The sequence below is a fragment of the Saimiri boliviensis genome, chromosome 6 (genome assembly GCF_048565385.1).
Source record: "Saimiri boliviensis isolate mSaiBol1 chromosome 6, mSaiBol1.pri, whole genome shotgun sequence".
Taxonomy (NCBI): Eukaryota; Metazoa; Chordata; class Mammalia; order Primates; family Cebidae; genus Saimiri; species Saimiri boliviensis.
The window spans coordinates 132,981,172-133,006,335 of NC_133454.1; the positions used below are offsets into that span (position 1 = coordinate 132,981,172).

At 56.1% G+C, this 25,164-nt stretch overlaps 1 protein-coding gene across 2 annotated transcripts in view; it reads right to left on the minus strand.

Moving 5' to 3' along the window:
* The window catches only part of AP2A2 (adaptor related protein complex 2 subunit alpha 2), a 78,467-nt gene extending 55,223 nt beyond the window's left edge, over window positions 1-23,244 (minus strand). For both annotated transcript variants that reach the window (XM_074401886.1, XM_074401885.1), the window contains exon 1: window positions 22,994-23,244. In XM_074401886.1, the coding sequence (XP_074257987.1) occupies window positions 22,994-23,060 (67 nt within the window). In that variant the 5' untranslated portion in view covers window positions 23,061-23,244. The remainder of the gene's footprint in view (window positions 1-22,993) is intronic.
* Window positions 23,245-25,164: the final 1,920 nt, after the last annotated feature.

Consider the following 25,164-nt stretch of genomic DNA (forward strand, 5'->3'; position numbering starts at 1 on the left):
TAGAGGTTCCACAGTTCTTCACAGATAAATGCTCCTAAGATTGTCACAACCTTTGATTAATTTCAAGTTCTGGCAGTTGATTTTGACCATTTTGCCAGAGTTTTCACTGCTTTTAAAAAGGACTGGATTTACAGAGGCCTCGCTCCACCATTCCAGCTGAGCGGCATCTCTGATGCAGACGCCAAGCAGTTACGAGCAAAGAATGTTTAGCATGCGTGCCTCTGTCGATCCTGTTTCTAAACCTCCACACGCCACTCCCACCTTTCCACTCCTATGCCCGGATCCAGAGCCTCGCCGTCTCCTCTGGGCAAAGCGATCCCTCTGTTCCTGACTGGCTTTCCCCGGGTCCAGAGCTTCGCTGTCTCCTCTGGGCAAAGCGATCAATCTGTCCCTGACTGGCTTTCCAAATGCCTCCAAGCCTAACCCAAAACCCATCCTCCAAATTCAAAATTACGGTTCTTTTCCTTTCTTTTAATTTTTTGTAGAGATAAGGTCTCATTAAGTTGTCCACACTGGTCTTGAACTTGTGAACTCAAGTGATCCTCCAGCTTTTGGCCTCCCAAAGTACTGGGATTATAGCCATGAGCCACCATGCCCAGCCTCAAAATGACTATTTTACTAGCAAAACAGAAGTGGAGGCTGGGTGCGGTGGCTGATGCCTGTAATCCCAGCACTGTGAGACATCGAGGCAGGTGGATCACCTGAGGTCAGGAGTTCGAGACCAGCCTGGCCAACACGGTGAAACCCCATCTCTATCAAAAATACAAAAATTAGCCGGGCTTGCTGGCGGGCACCTGTAATCCCAGCTACTCGGGAAGCTGAGCATGAGAATCGCCTGAACCCAGGAAGCGGAGGTTGCAGTGAGCTGAGATTGTATCACTGCACTCCAGCCTGGGCAACAAGAGAGACTCCATCTCAAAAAAAAAAAAATAAGAAAGAATTTAGTGTCATTCCCCTGCTTTAAATACTTAAACAGCCCGCATCCTAGACAGGAGGGCCCCTACCATCTGGTTTTGGCCTCTCCACCTCAGTCTCCAGCCCATCCCGTCACCCGCTAGGCCTTCTCACGCTAGGAGCTGCCCCCAGTGTCCTGTGTGTGACCTGCTGCTGCTCAGGCCGCTCTGCAGCATGGCACACGGTGTTGCCCCCTTTTCGGAACCATCCCCCACATCCCATCAGCCTAGCAAGAACAGAGCCAAGCCTCACCCCTATTCCACTGACCTCTCCTAAGCTGTTCACCCTCGTCTGCACTGTGCAGCTCACCATTTGCCACTCTGCATTACAACGGCCGGAGCTACTCAAGGATGCTCAGTGTTTATTCAGCATTTTAGTAAGAGCCACAGTCATTCTAAAGCTCTATGAAATGCCCTGCTCCACCCGTCCCGCTCCTCCGTCCCCCACGGACCCAGCCCCCACTGCCCTTCCCCAGGCTTGCTGTCCTAGGGCCACATGGGCCTCCTGCGTTTCCTCCGTGCGGCAATCACCCTCCCCCACGAAGGCCTCTGCACTTAGCACTCCCTCTGCCAAGACGCCCCCCGATAACCCGGAGGTAGCCACTGCTTCACCCGCTCCAGGTCCTTCACAGCAGGGCCGGCCCTGACCATTCTACTCACCCTCATTTACCCAATCACCTTCCCTCCAAATCTCTCTGCTGTGTTTATCATCTGCTGACATACCACAAAATATTCTTATTATTTTCTATCTCTACCCACTCGAAAGAAAGCTCCATGTGAACATGAGCAACAGAACCCAGCAATCCAGCCCACGCCAGCTCCTCCCCTCCTCGCTCCCGCGTTCGGACTGTACTGCCTCTCATGTCCTGAAGTACAGCAGGCTCACTCTCCAGCAGGCTGGGACAAGGCTGGCCCCAGGCACTGTTGAGTACCTGCATCTGCGGTGAGCACCCGCACTGCCGGGCACCTGCTCTCTGCAGGTGGCGTCTGCGGTGAGCACCCGCACTGCTGGGCACCTGCTGTCTGCAGGCCATTTCTTCTTGCCGAGTATTTGCTGAGTGCCTGCTACAGTGCTAGGCGCTTCCAGGATTCTGGGACTACGGCAGGGAATAGGGCCGCTTCATGTTCACGTGGAGCTTGCATGCGAGTGGGTAGATACCAGGACCCAGCTGAAATGTCACTTTCGCAGAGAGGTTATCTCAGGGACACCCGACATAAGGGAGCTTCCTTTTATCCTCCACCGTGATAAAGTGCCTCAGCGTCACACAATATGCCACGTCACAGACCTGCACGTGCACCCCCAGAATCAAGAATAAAGGCTGAAATTATTTTTTAAAGCCATCGAAAAAATAAATGAGAAAAAATATTTCTCATTCAAGTTTAAACAAATATGTTTGGCAAAGTCAGGTATTCAAACTCCTCTGGACTGACTCATCATTACCAATATATTATGTTCTATTGCCAGCAAGAAACAAAGGTCACTCGGTCGCCCCACGCCTTTCCTTTGATTTCTGGGTCTCAGAGCACTACAGAGTAATCCCACGTAGGTTTCCAAAGGACACACCGCACCGTTCGTTCCCCTGAATGGGGGACAAGGTCCTTCCTACCTACTTACTCCAGATAAGGAAAAAATGCCGAATCACCATTCTACTTAAAATTCCACTTAGAAATACATGTCACACAAGCTCTCAGAACCACCTGCCCAAATTTGATTTAACGAAAGGTCAGGTACTATTACTTCATTTAAGCATAAGAGGCCAGGCACAGTGGCTCATGCCTGTAATCCCATGCCTGTAATCCCCTGTAATCCCACTTTGGGAGGCTGAGGTGGGCAAATCACTGAAGGTCAGGAGTTCAGGACCAGCCTAGCCCACATGGCAAAACCCTGTGTCTACTAAAAATGCAAAAATTAGCCAGGTGAGGTGGTGAGTGCCCGTAATCCCAGCTACTCAAAAGGATGAAGTGGGGGAATCGCTTGAACCTGGGAGGCAGGTTTGCAGTGAGCCGAGATCACCCCACTGCACTGCAGCCTGGGCAACAGAGCGAGACTCCATCTTAAAAAAAAAAAAAAGAAAGAAAGAAAGAAAGCGTCCAGCCATGGTAGCTCATACCTATAATCCCAGCACTTTGGGAGGCTGAGGCAGGATAATCACTTGAGGCCAGGAGATCAAGACCAGCCTGGGCAACACAGTAAGACCCCATATCTAAAAAAATAAAAATTACTTAAAGTCAAATTATTCCTCCCCAAGGCCCTCTCTCAAGCACTGATAAACCAAAAGTTGATTAAAGTCATAAATGGGGGTAGGGGGGCATGTGTGTATAAACAATCAGTCACCAAGGACAATGGAGTTATCACAATTTTAGACACTGCAAAGCAATGGTCAAGCAGTCACTGACTCAGCCAAGGAGAGCAGGCCACACCCAGCTCCTTGCAGAAGGGAAGACAAGTAAGCAGCAAACCGTCTCGAACAGAGAACCCAAAGACTTGGGAATGAAACGTGCCAGGAACCTCAGGAGACTGATGTCAGGAGGACAGGCTTCAAGTCTGTACAGGGAGCAGTAGATCCCTTCCGCAAGACCCTGTAGCCAGGCAGGCCCCTCGGCCACCATCCCAGCAAAAGACAAGCTGGAAAGGTGAGAACGCAGAAGCTCTGAGCGCTAGTAAGTGTAGGGCAAGGGGCCCGGAAGAGAGCAGCACAGCCCAGACAGGCTCCCAGAGGGGTGAGATGCTCCATCCCAGAATAACGGCAGTCAGCCTCACCACACCCACCTGCTCACCAAGCCAGTGAAGACAGCAGAGAGTCCTGAGGAAGAACTGGCATTCAGGCTCCCCCTCAGACCTCACCCTGCACCGAAGGCCCCTGTCAAACATGGGTGGACAGCCACAGGCCACCAAGCATGGAGTGAGGGCTCGAAGCCTCACAGCATGGGCCAAAGACCAAACAAACCTACACAAGAGGCAACCAACGCACTGAGACAATGCCCAGAAGGAAACGCCAAAGGAAACACCTTTAAGCAGGCGAGACAAAAGCCAGCTTGAAGAAACAGATGCCACCCAAGAAGGGGCACTAGAGTCATAAGAAAGCTCTCGAGCTATAACAGTGACAGCAGCAATTAAAAATGCAAAAGAAGCTAGAGGACAAACTTGAGAGTGGTGGAAACAGACACGAGAGACAGAGGGGCAGGAAAACCGACACCAGGAGGCACCATTTCAACTCTGACAGAGAAACACTGAGACAAGAGAAAGGGAAATGAACAGAAAAGGTTAGCCAAAAAATAAAACAAGAACATTTTCCACTAACCCAAAAAACATGCATGTCCAGACTGAATAAGGCCACCGAATGCCACACTTGGGCACATTGCCTTAAAATTTCAGACAGTGGCCGCCCTGGTGGCTCACCTCTGTAATCCCAGCACTGTGGAAGGTCGAGGTGGGTGGATCACTTAAGGTCCGGAGTTCAAGACCAGCCCAGCCAACGTAGCAAAACCTGGTCTCTACAAAAAACACAAAAGTTAGGCGGTCAGGGGACTATAGGCACACACCTATAGTCCCAGCTACTTGGGAGGCTGAGGCAAGAGAATCACTTAAAACCAGGAGGCAGAGGTTTCAGTGAGCTAAGATGGTGCCACTGCACTCCAGCCTGGGTGACAGAGCTGTCACAAAAAAAAAGTAAGCAAAACAAAAGGCGATGGTTAATTCTTAAAAATTAAAAATTGAGGCCAGGTGCGGTGGCTCAAGCCTGTAATCCCAGCACTTTGGGAGGCCGAGGCGGGTGGATCACGAGGTCGAGAGATCGAAACCAACGTGGTCAACATGGTGAAATCCCGTCTCTACTAAAAATACAAAAAATTAGCTGGGCATGGCGGTGCGTGCCTGTAATCCCAGCTACTCAGGAGGCTGAGGCAGGAGAATTGCCTGAACCCAGGAGGCGGAGGTTGCGGTGAGCCGAGATCGTGTCATTGCACTCCAGCCTGGGTAACAAAAGCGAAACTAATTAAAAATTGAACCAGAAGTTGAACTGTTATTCTCAGCTGAGAACAGTATTTTCAGATATTAAATAGTCATTAATCAGGTAAAATATCACACATATACAAGTACAGAAGAACAGAAACTTGAGTAAGAGTCAAAGACTCATCTTCTATAGCAAGACATCGATAAATAAGCCGGGCACAGTGGCTGACTCCTGTAATCCCGCACTTTGGTAGGCCAAGGCAAGTGGATCACTTGAGGTCAGGGGTTCAAGACTGGCCTGGCCAACATGGTGAAACCCCAGCTCTACTAAAAATACAAAAAATTAGCCAGGAGTGATGGTGCCTGTAAGTCCGGCTACTTGGGAGGCTAAGGCAGGAGAATCGCTTGAACCTGAAAGGCAGAGGTGCAGTGAGCAGAGATCGCACCACTGCATTCCAGCACAGGCAACAAGAGTGAAACTCCATCTCAAAAAAAAAAAAAAAGTCAATAAGTAATGACTAAATGGCGGAAAGAATGCCCATAAATAGTAGAGACATGTAACTGAGACTTGATAAGCAATCATTTTTAAAGTAAATTTTTTTATTGCATTTTAGGTTTTGGGGTACATGTGAAGAACATGCAAGATTGTTGCATAGGTACACACATGACTCCGTGATTTGCTGCCTTCCTCCCCTTCACCTATATCTGGCATTTCTCCCTATGCTCTCTCTCCCCAACTCCCGACCCCCCATTGTCCCTCCCCTATTAAATTTTTAAGAAGAAACAGCTATAAAATGAAAATAATTGACTCAAGTTTAGAAATGTAGACAAGGCAGGGTAATTTTTTTTTTTTTTTAAGATGGAGTCTTGCTCTATTGCCCAGGCTAGAGTGCAGTGGCACAATCTCTGCCCACTGAAACCTCTGCCTCCTGGGTTTAAGCAATTCTCCTGCCTCAGCCTCCCAAGTAGCTGGGATAACAGGTGCCCACCACCACGCCTGGCTAATTTTTTGTATTTTTCGTAGAGACGGGGTTTCGCCATGTCAGTCAGGCTGGTCTTGAACTCCTGACCTCAAGTGATGCGCCCACCTCGGCCTCCCAAAGCGCTGGGATTACAGGTGCCAGCCACCGTGCCCAGCCAATGTTTCACAATTAACTTCTTAAACTATATTCTTTAACTTTTTTAAATGTTTTAAAACATCTAAGTGAGGATGAGCCTAGATGAGAAAATCACAAAAATGAATGCAATTGGGAAGACCTGCCCAGTTACTTCCTATTAACTAAAAATAAACAAATCAGCATCTTCATGGAACAGACTAGAAAGCAGAGAAACAGCCTGTAAAAACACAGCAGCCTTTGAGAACACAGTGATGCTGTACTGCAGGGAGGAAAAAAGCATTCCCTTCCCCGTGTTCCGGGACACGTGGTAATCAATGCGGGAATGAGGCTGGAGACCCATCTAACACAAAAATAAACTACGAGGGCTTAACAGGATAAAAATAACTTCAAAATCGGTAAAACCTGAATATCGCACAGGTGTTTGGCGAGGACTTAAGGCAACGGAAGAAGCCGCAGGGACGGTGGGTGCGGCCAAGGCGGCATCAGGAAGGAAAGGCCGGCCCTCGTGCGGCGCCAGCACACAGGCAGCCAAGGCACGAGGCGCCAACAGAGGGTCTGTCACCATCGCAAGGCAACGCCCGAGCGACTCCTCAGACGCCAAGAGGTAGGAGAAGTCGCAAGAAAGACAGACCAACAAGCAAGCGTTTTGTTTCTTGTTTTTAAATGAGACCGCTCCCTCCAGGCAGAAGCATACCCTGGCTGAGGGCAAACAGGCAGAAAGGTGGCAGGCAAGCATCTCAGCGCAAACCGATGCGGTTCAAACTCCAGCTCTGGCTGGTGTTCGACGGTTTTGCCCAACTGTAGGCCAATGTGAATTTGCTGCTGTCATTTTGAGAGAGTCTCATCCTGTCGCCCAGGGTGGGGCACGATGGCGCAAACATGGCTCACTGCAGCCTCGACCACCTGGGCTGAAGAGCTCCTCCCCTCAGCCTGCCAAAGTCCTGGAATCACAGGCATGAACCACCTTGCCTGGACCCAAAAGTGAACTTTTGAAAGATACCATCTCAAGTGTATCTGAGAAGATGGCAGAGACCTGACATCCGCTCACTGCATAGACGGCCTCTTTCTGGAGACTGACAGTGGTGCTGCTGCGGTCAGCGGTAAGTAACAGGCCGGGCGTGGTGGCTCACGCCTGCCATCCCAGCCCCGTAAGCGGGGCTCACGCCTGCCATCCCAGCCCCGTGGGCGGGGCTCACGCCCGTCATCCCAGCTCTGTGGGCGGGGTCACGCCCGTCATCCAGCACCGTGGGCGGGGCTCACGCCCGCCATCCCAGCTCTGTGGGTGGGGTCACGCCCGTCATCCAGCCCCGTGGGCGGGGCTCACGCCCGTCATCCAGCCCCGTGGGCGGGGCTCACGCCCGCCATCCCAGCACCGTGGGCGGGGTCACGCCCGTCATCCAGCCCCGTGGGCGGGGCTCACGCCCGTCATCCAGCCCCGTGGGCGGGGCTCACGCCCGCCATCCCAGCCCCGTGGGCGGGGCTCACGCCCGCCATCCCAGCCCCGTGGGCGGGGCTCACGCCCGCCATCCCAGCCCCGTGGGCGGGGCTCAGCCCGTCATCCAACCCCGTGGGCGGGGCTCACGCCCGCCATCCCAGCCCCGTGGGCGGGGCTCACGCCCGCCATCCCAGCCCCGTGGGCGGGGCTCACGCCCGCCATCCCAGCCCCGTGGGCGGGGCTCACGCCCGCCATCCAGCCCCGTGGGCGGGGCTCACGCCCGCCATCCAGCCCCGTGGGCGGGGCTCACGCCCGTCATCCCAGCACCGTGGGCGGGGCTCACGCCCGTCACCCAGCCCCGTGGGCGGGGTTCACGCCCGCCATCCAGCACAGTGGGCGGGGCTCACGCCCGTCACCCCTGCCCCGTGGGCGGGGCTCACGCCCGCCATCCCGGCCCCGTGGGCGGGGTTCACGCCCGCCATCCCGGCCCCGTGGGCGGGGCTCACGCCCGCCATCCCGGCCCCGTGGGCGGGGCTCACCCCCGTCATCCCGGCCCCGTGGGCGGGGCTCACGCCCGTCATCCCGGCCCCGTGGGCGGGGCTCACGCCCGCCATCCCGGCCCCGTGGGCGGGGCTCACCCCCGTCATCCCGGCCCCGTGGGCGGGGCTCACGCCCGTCATCCCGGCCCCGTGGGCGGGGCTCACGTCCGTCATCCCAACCCCGTGGGCGGGGCTCACGCCCGTCATCCAGCAGTGGGCAGGGCTCACGCCTGCCACCCCGGCCCCGTGGGCGGGGCTCACGCCCGCCATCCTGGCCCCGTGGGCGGGGCTCACCCCCGTCATCCCGGCCCCGTGGGCGCGGCTCACGCCTGCCACCCCGGCCCCGTGGGCGGGGCTGACACCTGCCACCCCGGCCCCGTGGGCGGGGCTCACGCCTGCCATCCCGGCCCCGTGGGCGGGGCTCACGCCTGCCATCCCGGCCCCGTGGGCGGGGCTCACGCCTGCCATCCCGGCCCCGTGGGCGGGGCTCACGCCTGTCACCCCGGCCCCGTGGGCGGGGCTCACGCCTGCCATCCCGGCCCCGTGGGCGGGGCTCACGCCCGTCATCCAGCACCGCGGGCGGGGCTCACGCCCGTCATCCAACCCCGTGGGCAGGGCTCACGCCCGCCATCCAGCACCGTGGGCGGGGCTCACGCCCGTCATCCCAGCACCGTGGGCGGGGCTCACGCCCGTCATCCAGCCCCGTGGGCGGGGCTCACGCTCGCCATCCAGCACAGTGGGCGGGGCTCACGCCCGTCACCCCGGCCCCATGGGCGGGGCTCACGCCCGTCACCCCGGCCCCGTGGGCGGGGCTCACGCCCGCCATCCCGGCCCCGTGGGCGGGGCTCACGCCCGCCATCCCGGCCCCGTGGGCGGGGCTCACGCCCGTCATCCAGCAGTGGGCGGGGCTCACGCCTGCCACCCCGGCCCCGTGGGCGGGGCTCACGCCCGTCATCCAGCAGTGGGCGGGGCTCACGCCTGCCATCCCGGCCCCGTGGGCGCGGCTCACGCCTGTCACCCCGGCCCCGTGGGCGGGGCTGACACCTGCCACCCCGGCCCCGCGGGCGGGGCTCACGCCTGCCATCCCGGCCCCGTGGGCGGGGCTCACGCCTGCCATCCCGGCCCCGTGGGCGGGAATCACGCCCGTCATCCAGCAGTGGGCGGGGCTCACGCCTGCCACCCCGGCCCCGTCGGCGGGGCTCACGCCTGCCATCCCGGCCCCGTGGGCGCGGCTCACGCCTGTCACCCCGGCCCCGTGGGCGGGGCTGACACCTGCCACCCCGGCCCCGCGGGCGGGGCTCACGCCTGCCATCCCGGCCCCGTGGGCGGGGCTCACGCCTGCCATCCCGGCCCCGTGGGCGGGGCTCACGCCTGCCATCCCGGCCCCGTGGGCGGGGCTCACGCCTGCCATCCCGGCTCCGTGGGCGGGGCTCACGCCTGCCATCCCGGCCCCGTGGGCGGGGCTCAAGCCTGTCATCCTAGCACCTTGGGAGGCAGAGGTGGGCGGATCACCTGAGGTCAGGAATTTGAGAACCCCGCCTCTACTAAAAATACAAAAATTAGCTGAGCGTGGTGGCACGCACCTGTAATCCCAGCTACTGGGCAGGCTGAGGCAGAACTGCTTGAACCTCAGAGGTGGAGGCTGTAGTGAGCTGAGATCGCGCCACTGCACTCCAGCCTGGGAAACAGAGCAAGACTCAGTCTCAAAAACTAAAATAAATAAATAAACTGTCTGGTCACAGTGGCTCACGCCTGTAATCCCAGCACTCTGGAAGGCTGTGGCAGGGAGATAACTTGAGGTCAGGAGTTCGAGACCAGCCTGGCCAACATGGTGAAACCCTGTCTCTACTAAACATACAAAAATTAGCCAGGTGTGGTGGCGCACATCTGTAATCCCAGCTACTTGGGAGGCTGAGGCAGGAGAATCACTGAACCCAGGAGGCGGAGGTTGCAGTGAGCAAAGATCCTGACACTGCACTTCAGCCCAGGCAACAGAGCAAGATTCAGTCTAGAAAAAAAAAAAAACTTTGTAATAGAAACACGTACTTGGCTGCGTGCAGTGGCTCATGCCTGTAATCTCAGCACTTAGGGAGGCTGAGGCAGGGAGATCACTTGAGGTCAGGAGTTCGAGACCAGCCTGGTCAACATGGTGAAACCTCATCTCTACTAAAAATACAAAATATGAGCCGGGTGTGGAGGTACATGCCTGTAATCCCAGCTACTTGGGATGCTGAGGCAGGAGAACTGCGTGAACCCGGAAGCCAGAGGTTGAAGTGAGCTGAGATCGTGCTACTGCACTCCAGCACCACTGCACTCCAGCCTGGGAGACAGAGCGAGACTCTGTCTCCAAAAAAAAAAAAAAAAAAGAAAGAAAGAAAGAAACTCGTACTTGCTACTTCAGCTATGTTACATGAAGGCGGTCCACAGAAAAAGCAAAACATAAATCCTAATGCAGTACTGCCTGCCCTAAGGAGCTCAAAGTTCTTTAGATATGCTAAATAACTAATCCTCATTACACCCTTGTGCTGCCATCAGAGGGATTTTAAAGGTAAGAAAAACACCCTACAACGCGAAACAAAAACCAGGGTACCCCACGTTGGCTGTTGGTCTCTACACTTTTTTTTTTTTTTTTTTTTTGAGACAGAGTTTCGCTCTTGTTACCCAGGCTGGAGTGCAATGGCGCGATCTCGGCTCACCGCAACCTCCGCCTCCTGGGTTCAGGCAATTCTCCTGCCTCAGCCTCCTGAGTAGCTGGGATTACAGGCACGTGCCACCATGCCCAGCTAATGTTTTGTATTTTTAGTAGAGACGGGGTTTCACCATGTTGACCAGGATGGTCTCGATCTCTTGACCTCGTGATCCACCCGTCTTGGCCTTCCAAAGTGCTGGGATTACAGGCGTGAGCCACCGCACCCGGCCGGTCTCTACACTTTTAAGCAAACCCACTGTAGACAGACACCAAAGCTTAGGGTGGGTGGGAAGAAAGGTGAATAGGGAGTATATTGAAGCCAAGGACAGAGATGAACGCAAAACCTTCACAACTCCACAATTTCAGGCAAAGATGAAGACGTCAGGCTCTCAACAAGGCTACAATTTTAAAAGGTGGGAAAGGGCTGGGCACAGCGGCTCACACTATAAACCCCAGCACTCTGGGAGGCTGATGGGGGAGAATCACTTGAGCCACAGAGTTCGAGACCATCCTGGGCAGGCCTCTAAATTTTAAAAAATAAAAATAATAAGCCGGGCGCAGCCTCTAAATTTTAAAAAATAAAAATAATAAGCCAGGCGCGGCCTCTAAATTTTAAAAAATAAAAATAATAAGCCAGGCGCGACCTCTAAATTTTAAAAAATAAAAATAATAAGCCGGGCGTGGTGGCTCAAGCCTGTAATCCCAGCACTTTGGGAGGCCGAGGCGGGTGGATCACGAGGTCAAGAGATCGAGACCATCCTGGTCAAGATGGTGAAACCCCGTCTCTACTAAAAATACAAAAATTTAGCTGGGCGTGGTGGTGCGTGCCTGTAATCCCAGCTACTCAGGAGGCTGAGGCAGGAGAATTGCTTGAACCCAGGAGGCGGAGGTTGCAGTGAGCCGAGATCACGCCATTGCACTCCAGTCTGGGTAACAAGAGCGAAACTCCGTCTCAAAAAAAATAAAAAATAAAAATAAATAAAAATAATATAAAAAATTGAAAAGTGGGGGCCGGGTGTGATGGCTCACGCCTATAATCCCAGCACTTTGGGAGGCCGAGGCGGCCAAATCATGAGGTCAGGAGATCAAGACCACCCTAGTCATGGTGAAACCCCGTCTCTACTGAAATACAAAAAATTAGCCAGGCATGGTGGCACGCGCCTGTAGTCCCAGCTACTCAGGAGGCTGAGGCAGGGGAATCACTTGAACCCAGGAGACAGAGATTGCAGTGAGCCGGAGATCATGCTACTTCAACAGGCACGTGTCACGTCGACCTGACCACCCGTGAAAAAAGAGCGCGGAAGCAGGATCTGACCCAAACCACTGGCTCCACATGTTGTACCTAAGGGAATGCATCTGGCAGGTCAGCCACTTGACCTGGAGCCTCCTGAGGTTTCGGGGCTGAGGGAGCTACATGGGGCAGAAAGAACCTGGCAGAGGAGCCAGGACTTCCTCAGCCTTGGGCACACACGGCAGCTCTGGGCACACCATCCCCCTAGAACCCAGCAGCACCCAGCAGCCCCTCAGCCCACCCTGCACCTGGTGCTCCTGCTACTTTCCCAGCCCGCAAAAGCCTGGGTACCCCATTCCACACTCCAGCTACCAGGTAAGCACGGGCTCCAAAAGGCAACCAAAGTTTAAAATCAAGAATCAACCAAACAGGAGAGACGAGTTCCCTCTGCCAACCATGCCCTGGGAAAGAGCGTGCGGAGCCGGCAGAAAGCGCTGTCTGAAATGTGGAAGCGCGGTTACATGCTCCCTGCAAGTCCAGGTCACCCCAGCTCCTGGGGCGCCCCCGAGTCACCGGACTCGTCTCTCCCTCCTGGTGTGGGGCACCCCACTGCTTCACACTCTGCTGGGTCCTCTTCCTGGTTCCAGTCTCCAGGGCACGATTTCAAAACAGGGCTGCTTCCTACTCACGTTACGTATTCTATGCGTCCTAGCCAGACCCTCACAAGCCCGGCTTGAGCACAGAGCTCTTCATGCCACACGGCCTCAGCCCCCACTTCTACGTGGGACACCCACCTGAACCCATCCACCCACTGAACCAGTTTTCCCTTGTGACAAAACTGCTTTTCAGGGCATTTCAACCACCAAACTTTCACGCCAAAGTCAGGAAGGTTCTGAAGAAGGAACACGCAGCCAGAATCAGCAAATGTGGTTTTATCGTGGAAGTCTGAGACATCATGTGGCCTGGTAAAAACTGTTCATTTCTGGGTTTTGTTTTTGAGACAGAGTCTCACTTTGTCACCCAGGATGGAGTGCAGTGGTACAATCTCGACTCACTGCAACCTCTGCCTCCTGGGTTCACGCAATTCTACCTCAGCCTCCCAAGTAGCTGAGACTACAGGTCTGCACCAACACACCCGGCTGATTTTTGTATTTTTAGTAGAGATGGGGTTTCACCATGTTGACGAGGCTTTTCTTCAACTCCTGACCTCAGGTAATCAGCCCACCTCGGCTTCCATAGTGCTGGGTTACAGGTGTGACCCGCCCGCCTCGGCTCCCACAGTGCTGGGATGACAGGTGTGATCCACCGGCCTCGGCTCCCACAGTGCTGGGGTGGCGGGTGTGATCCACCGGCCTCGGCTCCCACAGTGCTGGGGTGGCGGGTGTGATCCACCGGCCTCGGCTCCCACAGTGCTGGGGTGACAGGTGTGATCCACTGGCCTCGGCTCCCACAGTGCTGGGGTGACAGGTGTGACCCACCCACCTCGGCTCCCACAGTGGTGGGATGACAGGTGTGATCCACCTGCCTCGGCTCCCACAGTGCTGCGATGACAGCTGTGTGTGATCCACCGGCCTCGGCTCCCACAGTGCTGGGGTGGCGGGTGTGATCCACCAGCCTCGGCTCCCACAGTGCTGGGGTGACGGGTGTGACCCGCCCGCCTCGGCTCCCACAGTGCTGGGGTGACGGGTGTGACCCGCCCTCCTCAGCTCCCACAGCGCTGGGGTGGCGGGTGTGATCCGCCCGCCTCGGCTCCCACAGTGCTGGGGTGACAGGTGTGATCAGCTCCCACAGTGCTGGGGTGACAGGTGTGATCAACCTGCCTCGGCTCCCACAGTGCTGGGATGACAGGTGTGATCAGCTCCCACAGTGCTGGGGTGACAGGTGTGATCAGCCCACCTCGGCTCCCACAGTGCTGGGGTGACAGGTATGATCAGCTCCCACAGTGTTGGGGTGACAGGTGTGATCCGCCTGCCTCCGCTCCCACAGTGCTGGGGTGACAGGTGTGATCCGCCTGCCTCGGCTCCCACAGTGCTGGGGTGACAGGTGTGATCCGCCCGCCTCGGCTCCCACAGTGCTGGGTTGACAGGTGTGATCCGCCCGCCTCAGTTTCCATGGTGCTGGGGTGACAGGTGTGATCAGCCCGCCTCAGCTCCCAGGCTCCCACAGTGCTGGGGTGACAGGTGTGATCCGCCCACCTTGGCTCCCACAGTGCTGGGGTGACAAGTGTGATCCACCCGCCTCGGTTTCCACAGCGCTGGGGTGACAGGTGTGATCCGCCCGCCTCAGCTCCCACAGTGCTGGGGTGACAGGTGTGATCCGCCTGCCTCAGCTCCCACGGCGCTGGGGTGACAGGTGTTATCCGCCCACCTCGGCTCCCACGGTGCTGGGGTGACAGATGTGATCCGCCCGCCTCGGCTCCCACGGTGCTGGGGTGACAGGTGTGATCCGCCCGCCTCGGTTTCCACAGTGCTGGGGTGAAAGGTGTGATCCGCCCGCCTCAGCTCCCACAGTGCTGGGGTGACAGGTGTGATCCACCCGCCTCGGTTTCCACAGCGCTGGGGTGACAGATGTGATCCGCCCACCTCAGCTCCCACGGTGCTGGGGTGACAGGTGTGATCTGCCCCCCTCAGGTCCCACGGTGCTGGGGTGACAGGTGTGATCTGCCCGCCTCGACTCCCACGGTGCTGGGGTGACAGGTGTGATCCGCCCGCCTCGGTTTCCACGGTGCTGGGGTGACAGGTGTGAGCACTGCACCCGTCCCATTTCTGTTTTCGTAAGTGAGTGTCATTCCATTTTTTTAAACCGAAGCAAAAGTTATTTAACTTACTCCATCCAGCATTCGAAGCTGACAGAAAGTCATCCAACTTCTAACTCCTGAACTTGTAGTTTCGGTATCAAACTCCGGTGTGACTTAAAGCAGGCCAGCTGTGAGCTGATGGGCACTGGCAGAGAATGCCACGGGAGGAGGGACATTCCCATTCGTGCCAGGTCTGTCTTACCACATTAGATGTGGAGGAGGAGGGACTGGGCCAGACATTTAACAGAAGAAAGAACACCAGCTCAACGAGGCCACCCACGGACACGATGCAATCCAGGGTCTCACTTGGAATTCGCCTTCCGCCCCCACCCAAGCACCTCGCAGGCCTCTACGACATCACTTGGCCTTCCCTCTGTGACCTCCCTGCCTCCAGTCAGGAAACAACTCCCAAGCACGCACCAACTGCCCACCATGACAGCCTCCTCCCACCACGCACAGTCCTGAATGCAGGAGGACAGAGAACTCAGCTCCCCACTTGTCTGCAAGCTCTCCAGGCAGAGCAGGTGGGCTCTGCTTCTCTGAACCCACATCATCTTACCTTATAGGCCCAGGTCCGCCATCCCGTCTCCAAAAGCTGAGGGCAAATTCATTCCAGAATTCGGCACCGCTCAGACTGTGGGAGGAGGCACAGGGCACAGCACTGCCACAGGTGGGCAGTGTCCTGTAAGCACAGGTACCATCTACAGGAGACCCGACAAGATCCACGGGAGGAGGGTCACATAGAGCCTCATGGCAGCGTGGGGCCAGCGTTTTTGCCAAATGAGTTTACCACAGACTTACAAAAAGACTTCTGGCTTTTGGAAAGGTGTAAACTGAGATTTGAGCTAAGAGAGGATGGCCCCATGCTCAAGAATCTGCAAAACAGACTGTAGGTTCCCACAGACCCACAGCCCCTTCCGCCCAGAAGCTCACGCCATGTATTCAAACTCCTTATTCACATGAGAGCAAAATCGCCCCAAAATATCATTTTCTACACCAGACTCTACTCTTCCCCTCTGATCTGACTTCATTTGATTTTTTTTTTTTTTTTTTTTTGAGATGGAGTTTCACTCTTGTCGCCCAGGCTAGAGTGCAGTGGCTCAATCTTGACTCACCACAACCTCCATTTCTCGGGTTCAAGTGACTCTCCTGCCGCGGCCTCCCGAGCAGCTGGGATTACAGGCATGTGCCACCACGCCCGGCTAATTTTGTATTTTTAGTAGAGACAGGGTTTCTCCACGTTGGTCAGGCTGATCTCAAACTTCTGACCTTAGGTGATCTGCCTGCCTCGGCCTCCCAAAGTGCTGGGATTACAGGCATGAGCCACCATGCCCGGCCCTTATTTTGATTTTTTTAAGGGCCAAGGAAATGCCATTTAATCCAGCCTTAATGACAGCCTTTCCAGGAACTCTTCGACTACAAAATCCTGACACAGACTGTTGCCAAAAGTAACAGAGTGAAAGTCATTTTAAGAGGAAAGAGAAGTAACAGTAAGTATCTGGCACAAAATATGTTAATCACCAGGACCCTTCAACTTGTCATAAAAGAAAGTGATCCAACCTTCAGAGGAGCCCAACGGAAACACTGTGACAGCAACCAAGGTGTTTCCTAGAGGCAGCGAGCGACCACTGACCTTGGCAAGAAAAACCCAACCTAGACAAGACTTCCTTCCTCTCATCTCGGGAGTCCGACCCTCTCTGCAGCCGCCATGACACACTTCCTACTGACTTCTAAGGAACACAAATCATGCATAAGCAAAAGAACACATGCAAGAAGAGCATTCTTTTCTCAGAGTCAGCACTTCAGGAAAGACAAAATGAGCTTTTAACTGTGAAGGTTATTTAAGAAATGCAAAAGCAGACTGACCAACTCTGATTCTGACCTTCACTCCTATGCACAAAGATCACGACAGCTTTATGTTTAATTTGGGGTTTTGTATTTTCTTTTTCTTTTTGAGATGGAGTCTCACTCTGTCACCCAGCCCAGGCTGGAGTGCAGTGGTTCTATCTCGACTCACTGCAAACTACACCTCCCAGGTTCAAGTGATTCTCCTGCCTCAACCTCCCGAGTAGCCGGGATTACAGGTGCTCACCACCACGCCAGCTAATTTTTTGTATTTTCAGTAGAGACGTGGTTTCACCATGTTGGCCAGACTGCTCTCAAACTCCTGACCTCGTGATCCGCCCGCCTTGGACTCCCAAAATGCTGGGATTACAGGCGTCAACCACCACACCCACCCTGTGTTTAGTTTTTATACTGGAGTTTAAGCAGAGTTTAAAATTTAGTGTTCAGTTCCCCATGTCTAATTTATGACTCCATAACTGGAATTTCACAAATAAAATTTTTTTTAACTTTAGTCATGCTGAAACATAATTCAAAGGCTATCTAATTTCAAGTTAACAGAAATGGCCAGGTATGGTGGCTCACTCCCATAATCCCAGCACTTTGGGAGGCCAAGACAGGCACATCGCTTGAGGCCAGGAGTTTTGAGACCGGCCTGACCAACATGGTGAAACCCGTCTCCACAAAAATTAGCTGGGCATGGTAGCAGGCGCCTGCAATCCCAGCTACTCAGGAGACTGCGGCACAAGAATCACTTGAACCCAAGAGGCAGAGGCTGAAGTGAGCCAAGATCACGCCACTGCACTCCAGCCTGGGCGACAGAGCAAGACTCCATCTCAAAAAACAAAGAAACAGAAGGCATAAATCCAAGTTTTGTGCCGACCACACGGATGGGAGTGCTGATCACTACTTTAAGTTATCCTGGACCCTGCAGCAAAACTGCATCACTCTGTTCAAGGCACGGAAATTCATCTTCCCCATCTTGCTAGTAACATCCCTCCATTTGCTTCCCCTTCATATGAGGACCTGGAGGGATGAAACAGAACGCCTCCAAGCATTTACACTGCACCAGCACCACATGCAGAGAAATAAAGACGGTCACTTCCTGCCTGAAGTTGTGGTCTCACAGCAAGGACCTTCTTCCCCTTCCTCGAAGTCAATGCTCAGCGTCTGAAAACATCTCCAGCAGCGCTGTGTCTCCCCGACAATACGCTAGCATTGGCATGTCAACAGCAATGCATAAAGACGTGCATTAACTAAGTTACATGCGACTCTCCTCTCTGCAGGTACGTTATTTGTGTAAAAGCAAACAGAAGTTCCAAAATAACTGAAAAAATAGCAGGTCACTGTTACCCCGTTTTCCCAATGTCGGCAGTTACTTTGTTTTCTTGGTATGTTTTGCCCAGTGCCAATCAACGTGCCAGCCTGAATGGACCTCGATGGGACTGTACGCAGGGAAAAAAGCCAATCTCAAGAGATCACACATGATGTGATTCCGTTTATATGACATCCTTGAGGTCAGAAGACTACAGAGATGGAGAACGGAGCAGCAGTTTCAAGAGTGCGGCTGTAAAGAGTAGCTTTGTGACGAAGGAACACTTCTGCATCTCACAAAGCTACAGGTGCTAAAACTGCATAGAGCCACACACACACACACACACACACACACACAATCTCATAAAATCTGAATATGCCTGGTGGTGTGTACCAGTGTCCGCCTCCTGGTGTTGAAAGTGTCCTTTAGGTATATAAGATGTCCACATTAAGAAAGGTGGGGTGGGGTGGGCGAGGTGGCTCACGCCTGTAATCCCAACACTTTGGGAGGCTGAGGCAAGTGGATCACTTGAGGTCAGGAGTTTGAGACCAGCCTGGCCAACGTAGTGAAACCCTGTCTCTACTAAAAACATAAAAATCAGCCAGGCGTGGTGGCGGGCACCTGTAATTCCAGCCTCAGGAGGCTGAGGCAGGACAATCGCTTGAACCTGGGAGACAGAGGCTGCAGTGAGCCAGCCTGGGTGACAAGAGCAAGACTCCATCCTAAAAAAAAAAAAAAAAAAAGGTGGGGTCAAGAATGCCAGGGATCTCCCTGTCCATTTTCTGCAACTTCCTGTAAAGCTATAATTATTTCAAACTCAAGATTCTAACACTGGGACTAAATAAAAGGGCTAGAATTTTTTAACGCCAATTTTAAAAAGAAACAGTTTATTAACTCCCATCCGCTGAACTCATCTTGACCAAATACAGTGGCCCTGAGTTGAAGTCCATCAGAAAGGATGAAGTTAATTTTAGTAGACATTAAGTTAGTTCAGCACCTGAGCCACAAAAGCTACAGCTTTGAGGGGCATGGCTTGACGTAAGGCAACTTTCCAAATCTTGGAGCATATTCACTGCTGTCTATTCCAGGAGGAGTGCTGCCCTAGGCCAGTCTGCTGGGAGGGATTACTCAAAGTGAAAACGGACCATCCTCAACTGTCTCCACATGCTCCCCCATCCACTACCTCAGATACCTGGCACAGGGTCTTAAAAGGGAAAAAGTTTTTTTGAGGCAGGGTTTCGACCCGTTGCTCAGGCTGCCCAGGCTGAAGGGCAGTGGCACAATCCTAGCTCATCGCAGACTCAACCTCCAGGGCTCAGACAATGCTCTCACCTCAGCCCACCACCGAGTAACTGGGACCACAGGTGTGCACCACCACGCCTGGCTAATTCTTTTTCTCTTTTGTAAAGACAGGGGTCTCACTATGTGGCCCAGGGTAAAGGAGGAAAACTTAAGAAACTAGTCAGAAAGATACAAGGGAGGTGCAAATATGGAGCTGAAACAGGCTTTCATGACACCTCAACTCGAAATCCACCCCTTCAACTGTCAGCTGAGGAAACTGAGGCTCCACAGCTAGTGGCTTCCACTCATGCAGCGGGTGAGAGGCGGAGTCAAGGTCAGGAGCCTTGGCTGCCAGCAGAGTCCTCTCTCCACAGGGCCCGACTACTCCTACCATTCACCCTCCCAACAGGAAAACAGGACACAAAAGCAGAGCTGGCCAGGGACGGGGAGGCGGGGACTCCTCTGCCTGTGACATGGAGGTCAAGTTCAGATCAGCTCAAACCGTGGCTGGCTCTCCAAGCCCACCTCCAGGCACCGGCCCGCATTAATCATCTTAATACGGATACACATTAACTATTTGATGTTCCTCAAATACCCTGGTCTTCGGCCTGAAGTGCCCACTGGACAAAAGCAGCCCAAGAATCACCTTCCGTGTGAGGTCTTCTCTGGCTTGCTCATGCATCCCCTCACTGAGCGCACCTCGAGTGCCAGATGCTCGCCATGAGGAGCAGAGGAGGAAAAGGGTGATGAGCAAGACAGGGTCCCCACCTTGCAGAGCCCACCCCAGAGGGCAGCAGGGGATACGGAGCCACGCTGGTGAAAAACAGCACCACAAGCTGAAGACACGACCCAGAGGAGAACAGAGCCGAAGCGGATGAGAGGCCACCCAACAGCAACACGGGAAAGAAGAATCCCAGAGAGGGGCCGTATTAAAGAGACCTGGGTGCCCGGACGCGGTGGCTCACGCCTGTAATCCCAGCACTTTGGGAGGTCGATGCGGGTGGATCATCTGAGGTCAGGAGTTCGAGACCAGCCTGGCCAACACGGTGAAACCCTGTCTCTCTACTAAAAGTACAAAAATTAGCCAAGCATGGTGGCATGCACCTGTACTCCCAGCTACTCGGGAAGCTGAGGCAAGATAATCGCTTGAACCTGGGAGGTGGAGGTTGCAATGAGCCGAGATCGCATCACTGCACTCCAGCCTGGGTGACAGAGCAAGACTCCGTCTCAAAAATAAAAACAAAAAATAAAGAGACCTGGCTCCCCCAGGTAGGACTAAGCACGCCTTCTTCCACTAGCTCCTTCAGGAGAGGGCCATCTTATTCACTGGGCTGCCCTCGTGGTTCCGACCAGAGACAACTTTGCCCTAAGGGGACATCTGCCAATGCCTGCAGACACTGTTCCTTGAGGCATCTGGTGCTGCTGTAAACATCCCAGGAGGCACTGAACAGTCCCCCACAATAAAGGATGATCCAGCCCCAAATGTCAGCCCTGCTGAGTTGGAGAAAGTCCAGTCTACACAGTCAAGTATTTAAAGAGAACAGCAGCTTCCTCTTATCCCCAAGGCCCTCCATGGATGCCTGAAACTTCAGATCATTCTAAATCCTATACAGTTTCCCACACATACCTATGAAAAAGCTTCACGTGTGGATTAGGCACAGTAAGAGATTAACAACAGCCAATAATAAAAGAGAAGTGTAATGATACACTGTAATGAGAGTTACAGGAATGTGGTCTCTTTAAAGATCTTACTGTACTGCACTCACCTGTTTTCAGACCACAGTTGACCAGAGGTAACTGATACCTCAGAAGGTGAAACCGCAAATGCGGGAGGCGACTGTCCTGCGCTCACTGTGGCAGCCCCCTCCTGTCAAACGCAGCCTGGCACAGACCAGACGTCCAGCAAGTAGTGACCGCTGTCTGAGGCAATGGCTTTCTATCTGACTGCCCTGCCTCATGTAACCGGCTTCAAAGACGGAAGGACAGACATCACAGCTCATTTAAGGCTGCCAAGCCTTTCGCCAAGGGGTCCCCTTAACCAGTAATACACAGGTTTACAAAATGTGTATCAGTCTCATTATGTAATGAAGGAGGAGGAAAAAATGCCACTTGCAAAGGTGCTGATCTGAGGATGTGTTTCTAAGTCTTTCTCTTTTTTCTTTTTTGAGACAGGGTCTCACTCTGTCACCCAGGCTGGAGTACCGTGGCGCGATCTCAGCTCACTGCAGCCTGACTTCCTCCTATCTCAGCCTCCCAAGTAGCCAGGACTACAGGCGTGCACAGCACCATGCCCAGCTAATTTTCATATTTTTGTGGTAGAGATAGGGTCTCACCACATTGCCCAGGCTGGTGTCAAACTTCTGGGCTCAAAAGATCTGCCTGCCTCACCCTCCCAAAGTGCCAGGACTTCAGGTGTGAGCCACTACACCTGGCTCTACGCTTGTTTTTTTTTCCTGCAGAGTAGGGGAAGGGTTAGATGGTCTTCTACCCTTCCACAGAGTGTGGCAGGAACAGACTATCCTCCTGAACCCCCACCCAGTCTAGGGAAATGAGAATTCAAAGGGAAGGTCACAAAAATTCCTCAAAGTATACATTAAAAATTATGAAGGTGCTGTGGCTCATGCCTGTAACCCCAGCACTTTGGGAGGCCAAGGCAGGTGGATCATTTGAGCTCAGGAGTGCAAGACAGGCCTGGGCAACATAGCGAGACCCCATCTCTACAAAAAACACGAGCCTGAGCCAGGCGTGGAGGTGGTGCACGCTTACAGTCCCGGCGACTCGGGAGACTGAGGAGGTGGCGTCGCTGGAGCTGGCGAGGCTGAGGGCACCGCGATGGCACTACTGCACTCCAGCCTGGGCGCCAGAGCAAGACTCTGTCGCAAAAAAGAAAATCATTAAGTCAACTATTTGGTAGATAACAAGGAAAAAAATCAACACACCAGGCAGGAAACTAGCTTTTTTTCTCCCTTAAATTAAATATAAGTGGCAGCCTCCGAAAGCCAAGAGGAGGTTCTGCGCACGGAAGTCAAATTAACCGGCGGACCAGAGGCCCACCCTGCACCCTGCCCGCGCTTCCAAGTCCTCTGAACAGCTCAAGCCTTCCTGGCCGGTCTCGAGGTGCGGTTCCACCCCGAGGGGACACGCGTGTGGCTGGGAACGAGGTCCGTGATCGGAGCAGCCGGCAGCAGCCAACCCACACCCCGACGACGGCTGGCGTCCGGAGTCCCTCCGGGAATGAGTCATTTGCATCGCCGTGGGTGAGACCCAGCCAGCGGATAATCAGCCGCCAGAACCCAGGTCGCAAAGCTGTTTCACACCTGGGAGGACGCCGGGGTCCACATTTCTGCTCCCAAAGCTCAAGCCCACGCCGCCGTGGGAAAGGCTGGGTTAAACGCTCCGCTACTAGGAAGAGCGAGGTGACATCATGCTGGGGAGGGGCGCCTGGGCCCGGAACCCCTGGGGTGCTGCAGCCACCGCGCAGCCCGGCGACCCGGAGTGCGCATGTGGATCAAGGGCCGTGCCCTGAACCCCCAGGCCCCGCACCCCCAGACCCTGGACCCGCACCCCGCATCCCCAGACCCAGGGCTCCGCCCCGCACCCTGGCCCGCACCCCCAGACTCGGCACCCCAAGACTCCGAGCGCCGCCCGCACCCCCAGACCCTGGACCCCACCCCGCACCCCCAGACCCAGGGCCCCGCCCCGCACCCCGGCCCGCACCCCGAGACCTGGTACCCCCGACCCCAGGCGCCGCCCGCACCCCCAGACCGCAGGCCCCTCCCGCAGCCGCCCGCACCCCCGCCTCCGCCCGCGGCCCCTGCCCCGCGCCGCCCCCGCCGCTCACAGTTGCGGATATCCGAGATGAAGACCGCCAGGCCCCGCATCCCATCCCCCTTGGACACGGCCGGCATCTTCCGGCGCTGGGGAGCGGCCTCGGCTGGCGGGCCCGGGCGGAGGAGCGCGGGGAGCGGGGAGCGGGGAGCGGGAGCTCGGTCGCCGTCGCCGCCGCGGAAAAGCCGCCGGGAGCCGCCTCGCCACCGCCGCCTCAGGCTCCGGGCGCCGCTTTCTGGGGCGCCGGGCGCGCGCACGCACGACGCCCGCACCCGCACGCACGCGCACGCACGACGCCCGCACGCGCACGCACGCGAGCGGTGACGGACGCCCCAGGGACGTCCGTCGCGTGAGGCAGCGCGCGCGCGTCCGCGACGCGGAGACGGGCCGGTAGAGGCAGGCGCGGGGGCGCCCCCTGCAGGCGGACACCAAAGGCGGAGCCGCCGGAGCCGCGGGTTCGCGTCCCGGGGCCGCGCCGGACTGGCGATGCCGCCCGCGTCCCCCGCAGGAAGGGCGTGGGTCCGGGTGGGTACTCGCGTGCGCAGCGCGGCCGCCTCCGTCGTTGTTTCGGGTAGTACAGGCAGCGAGCCTGTTCGTGGGACACTCGTGGTGGTCACTGCAAAAGGGGCGGCCACGCAGGCGCACATGTGCGGCTTCGCCCTGGGCATCGGCCCGCCTGGATCGCGCCCAGCAGGTCTCCGTTTTCCTACATTGACTAAAGGGCCCGTGAGCGCCACGCGGCAGGGCGGCCCCGCGGCCAGGGCCTTGTTTGTCCCGGGTGGACCAGGACCGGGAGGGCGGCGCCGAAGGATGCGGGGCCCCGGGCGAAGGGGTCACAGCCGCGGGACAGCCTTTCGCCAGGAATCCCTTCTCCAGCCCGGTATCCTGAGACCGCAGGACTGGCCTGCCCCTCCCGCTGTCCGGGGCCAAAGCTCTTGCGGCCCTGAGCTGAGGGCCAGGCGGGCACCGTTCCCGACCCAGCCCAGGGTCTGTGTGGCAGCCCAGGCGCCCCTCCACATCACCTGGGCCTACAGAGAAACGACCGCCCACCCCACCCCGTGCCTGCGGCTGGGGGCTGCAGCCCAGAGCGGAGTCCAGTCCCTCAGCTCCAGGACCTTCTGCCACTGTTTCAGGGGCCCCTCGGCTCTCCGGCCCTCTGCACGGCAGCAAGCTGGAGGCCTAGGCCGGCCCCTGTGGACCCAGCGGAGGGAGGAACTTCTGGGCCAGGCTGCAGGCTCCGTCCTAGGCCAGGAAGAGATCCCAGGGAGCCTGGAAGCAGATGGCCCTTCCCAGAGCCAGATGGCTTTGAAGAGGGAGCTCCCTCGTCCTGGAGTGGGAGGATCTGGGCCCTGTACCTGGAACTGGCCCAGACCCACCAGCCAGGACTTTGTCCCCACCCTGGCTCACTTCTGAAACCCCAGGTGAGAGCTTAGCCGGGTGAAGCCCAGCCAGGAGGAGGGGGCAGCACCAAGGCCCCTCCCCAGTGAACCCGGAGCCACACCCAGGCCCTGAGCCTCCAGAACTCCTGGGAAAAACCAGGATCTGTGGCAGACCCCAGTCGGCCTGAGGCAACCAAGTGCATCGCTTTCCAAGACAGAGGCATGGAGCCGGCCCAACAGAGGGCTTCCTGGAGGTGGCTACACCCTCCCGGGTCCCCACTTCCTGGCAGAGGAAGTGGCCGGGCCCGGCTGTTCATCCTTCAGCCCATCCCCTCCACCAAGAAGCTTCCCTCCCCAGCCCCTGACGACAAATACAGGCCATCTGGACACAGGAGCGTCTTGTACCACATGAGGCATCCTGCGCTGCTCCCCAGGACCGTCCCAGGAGTCACAAGGACGGTCCAGTAACATGCATGGGCAGAGCGTGGGCTCCCGGTGCCGGGAGGCTGGCATGCCTAGTCCAAGCTCTCGTTGGCAATGGCGGTGTAGAAGGCTGGGACAAGCAGACCATGGTGCCCCCGCCAGCAGAGCTGCCACTCCCAGAACAGGGCACTGCGGGGGCTGTGGGGACCACCCACAGGAAGGCCTGGGCCTGGCTGGCACCACCCTCCACCCACCCAGAAGGCTCCTCCTCGGTGCCAACTCTGAGATTCCCACAGACGTCCTCCCGTCCACCCAAAAGTGTTGAGGAGTCCCAGAGGGCCCGACACACAGCCCTGCAGAAGACTCCCCACCTCCTTCCAGC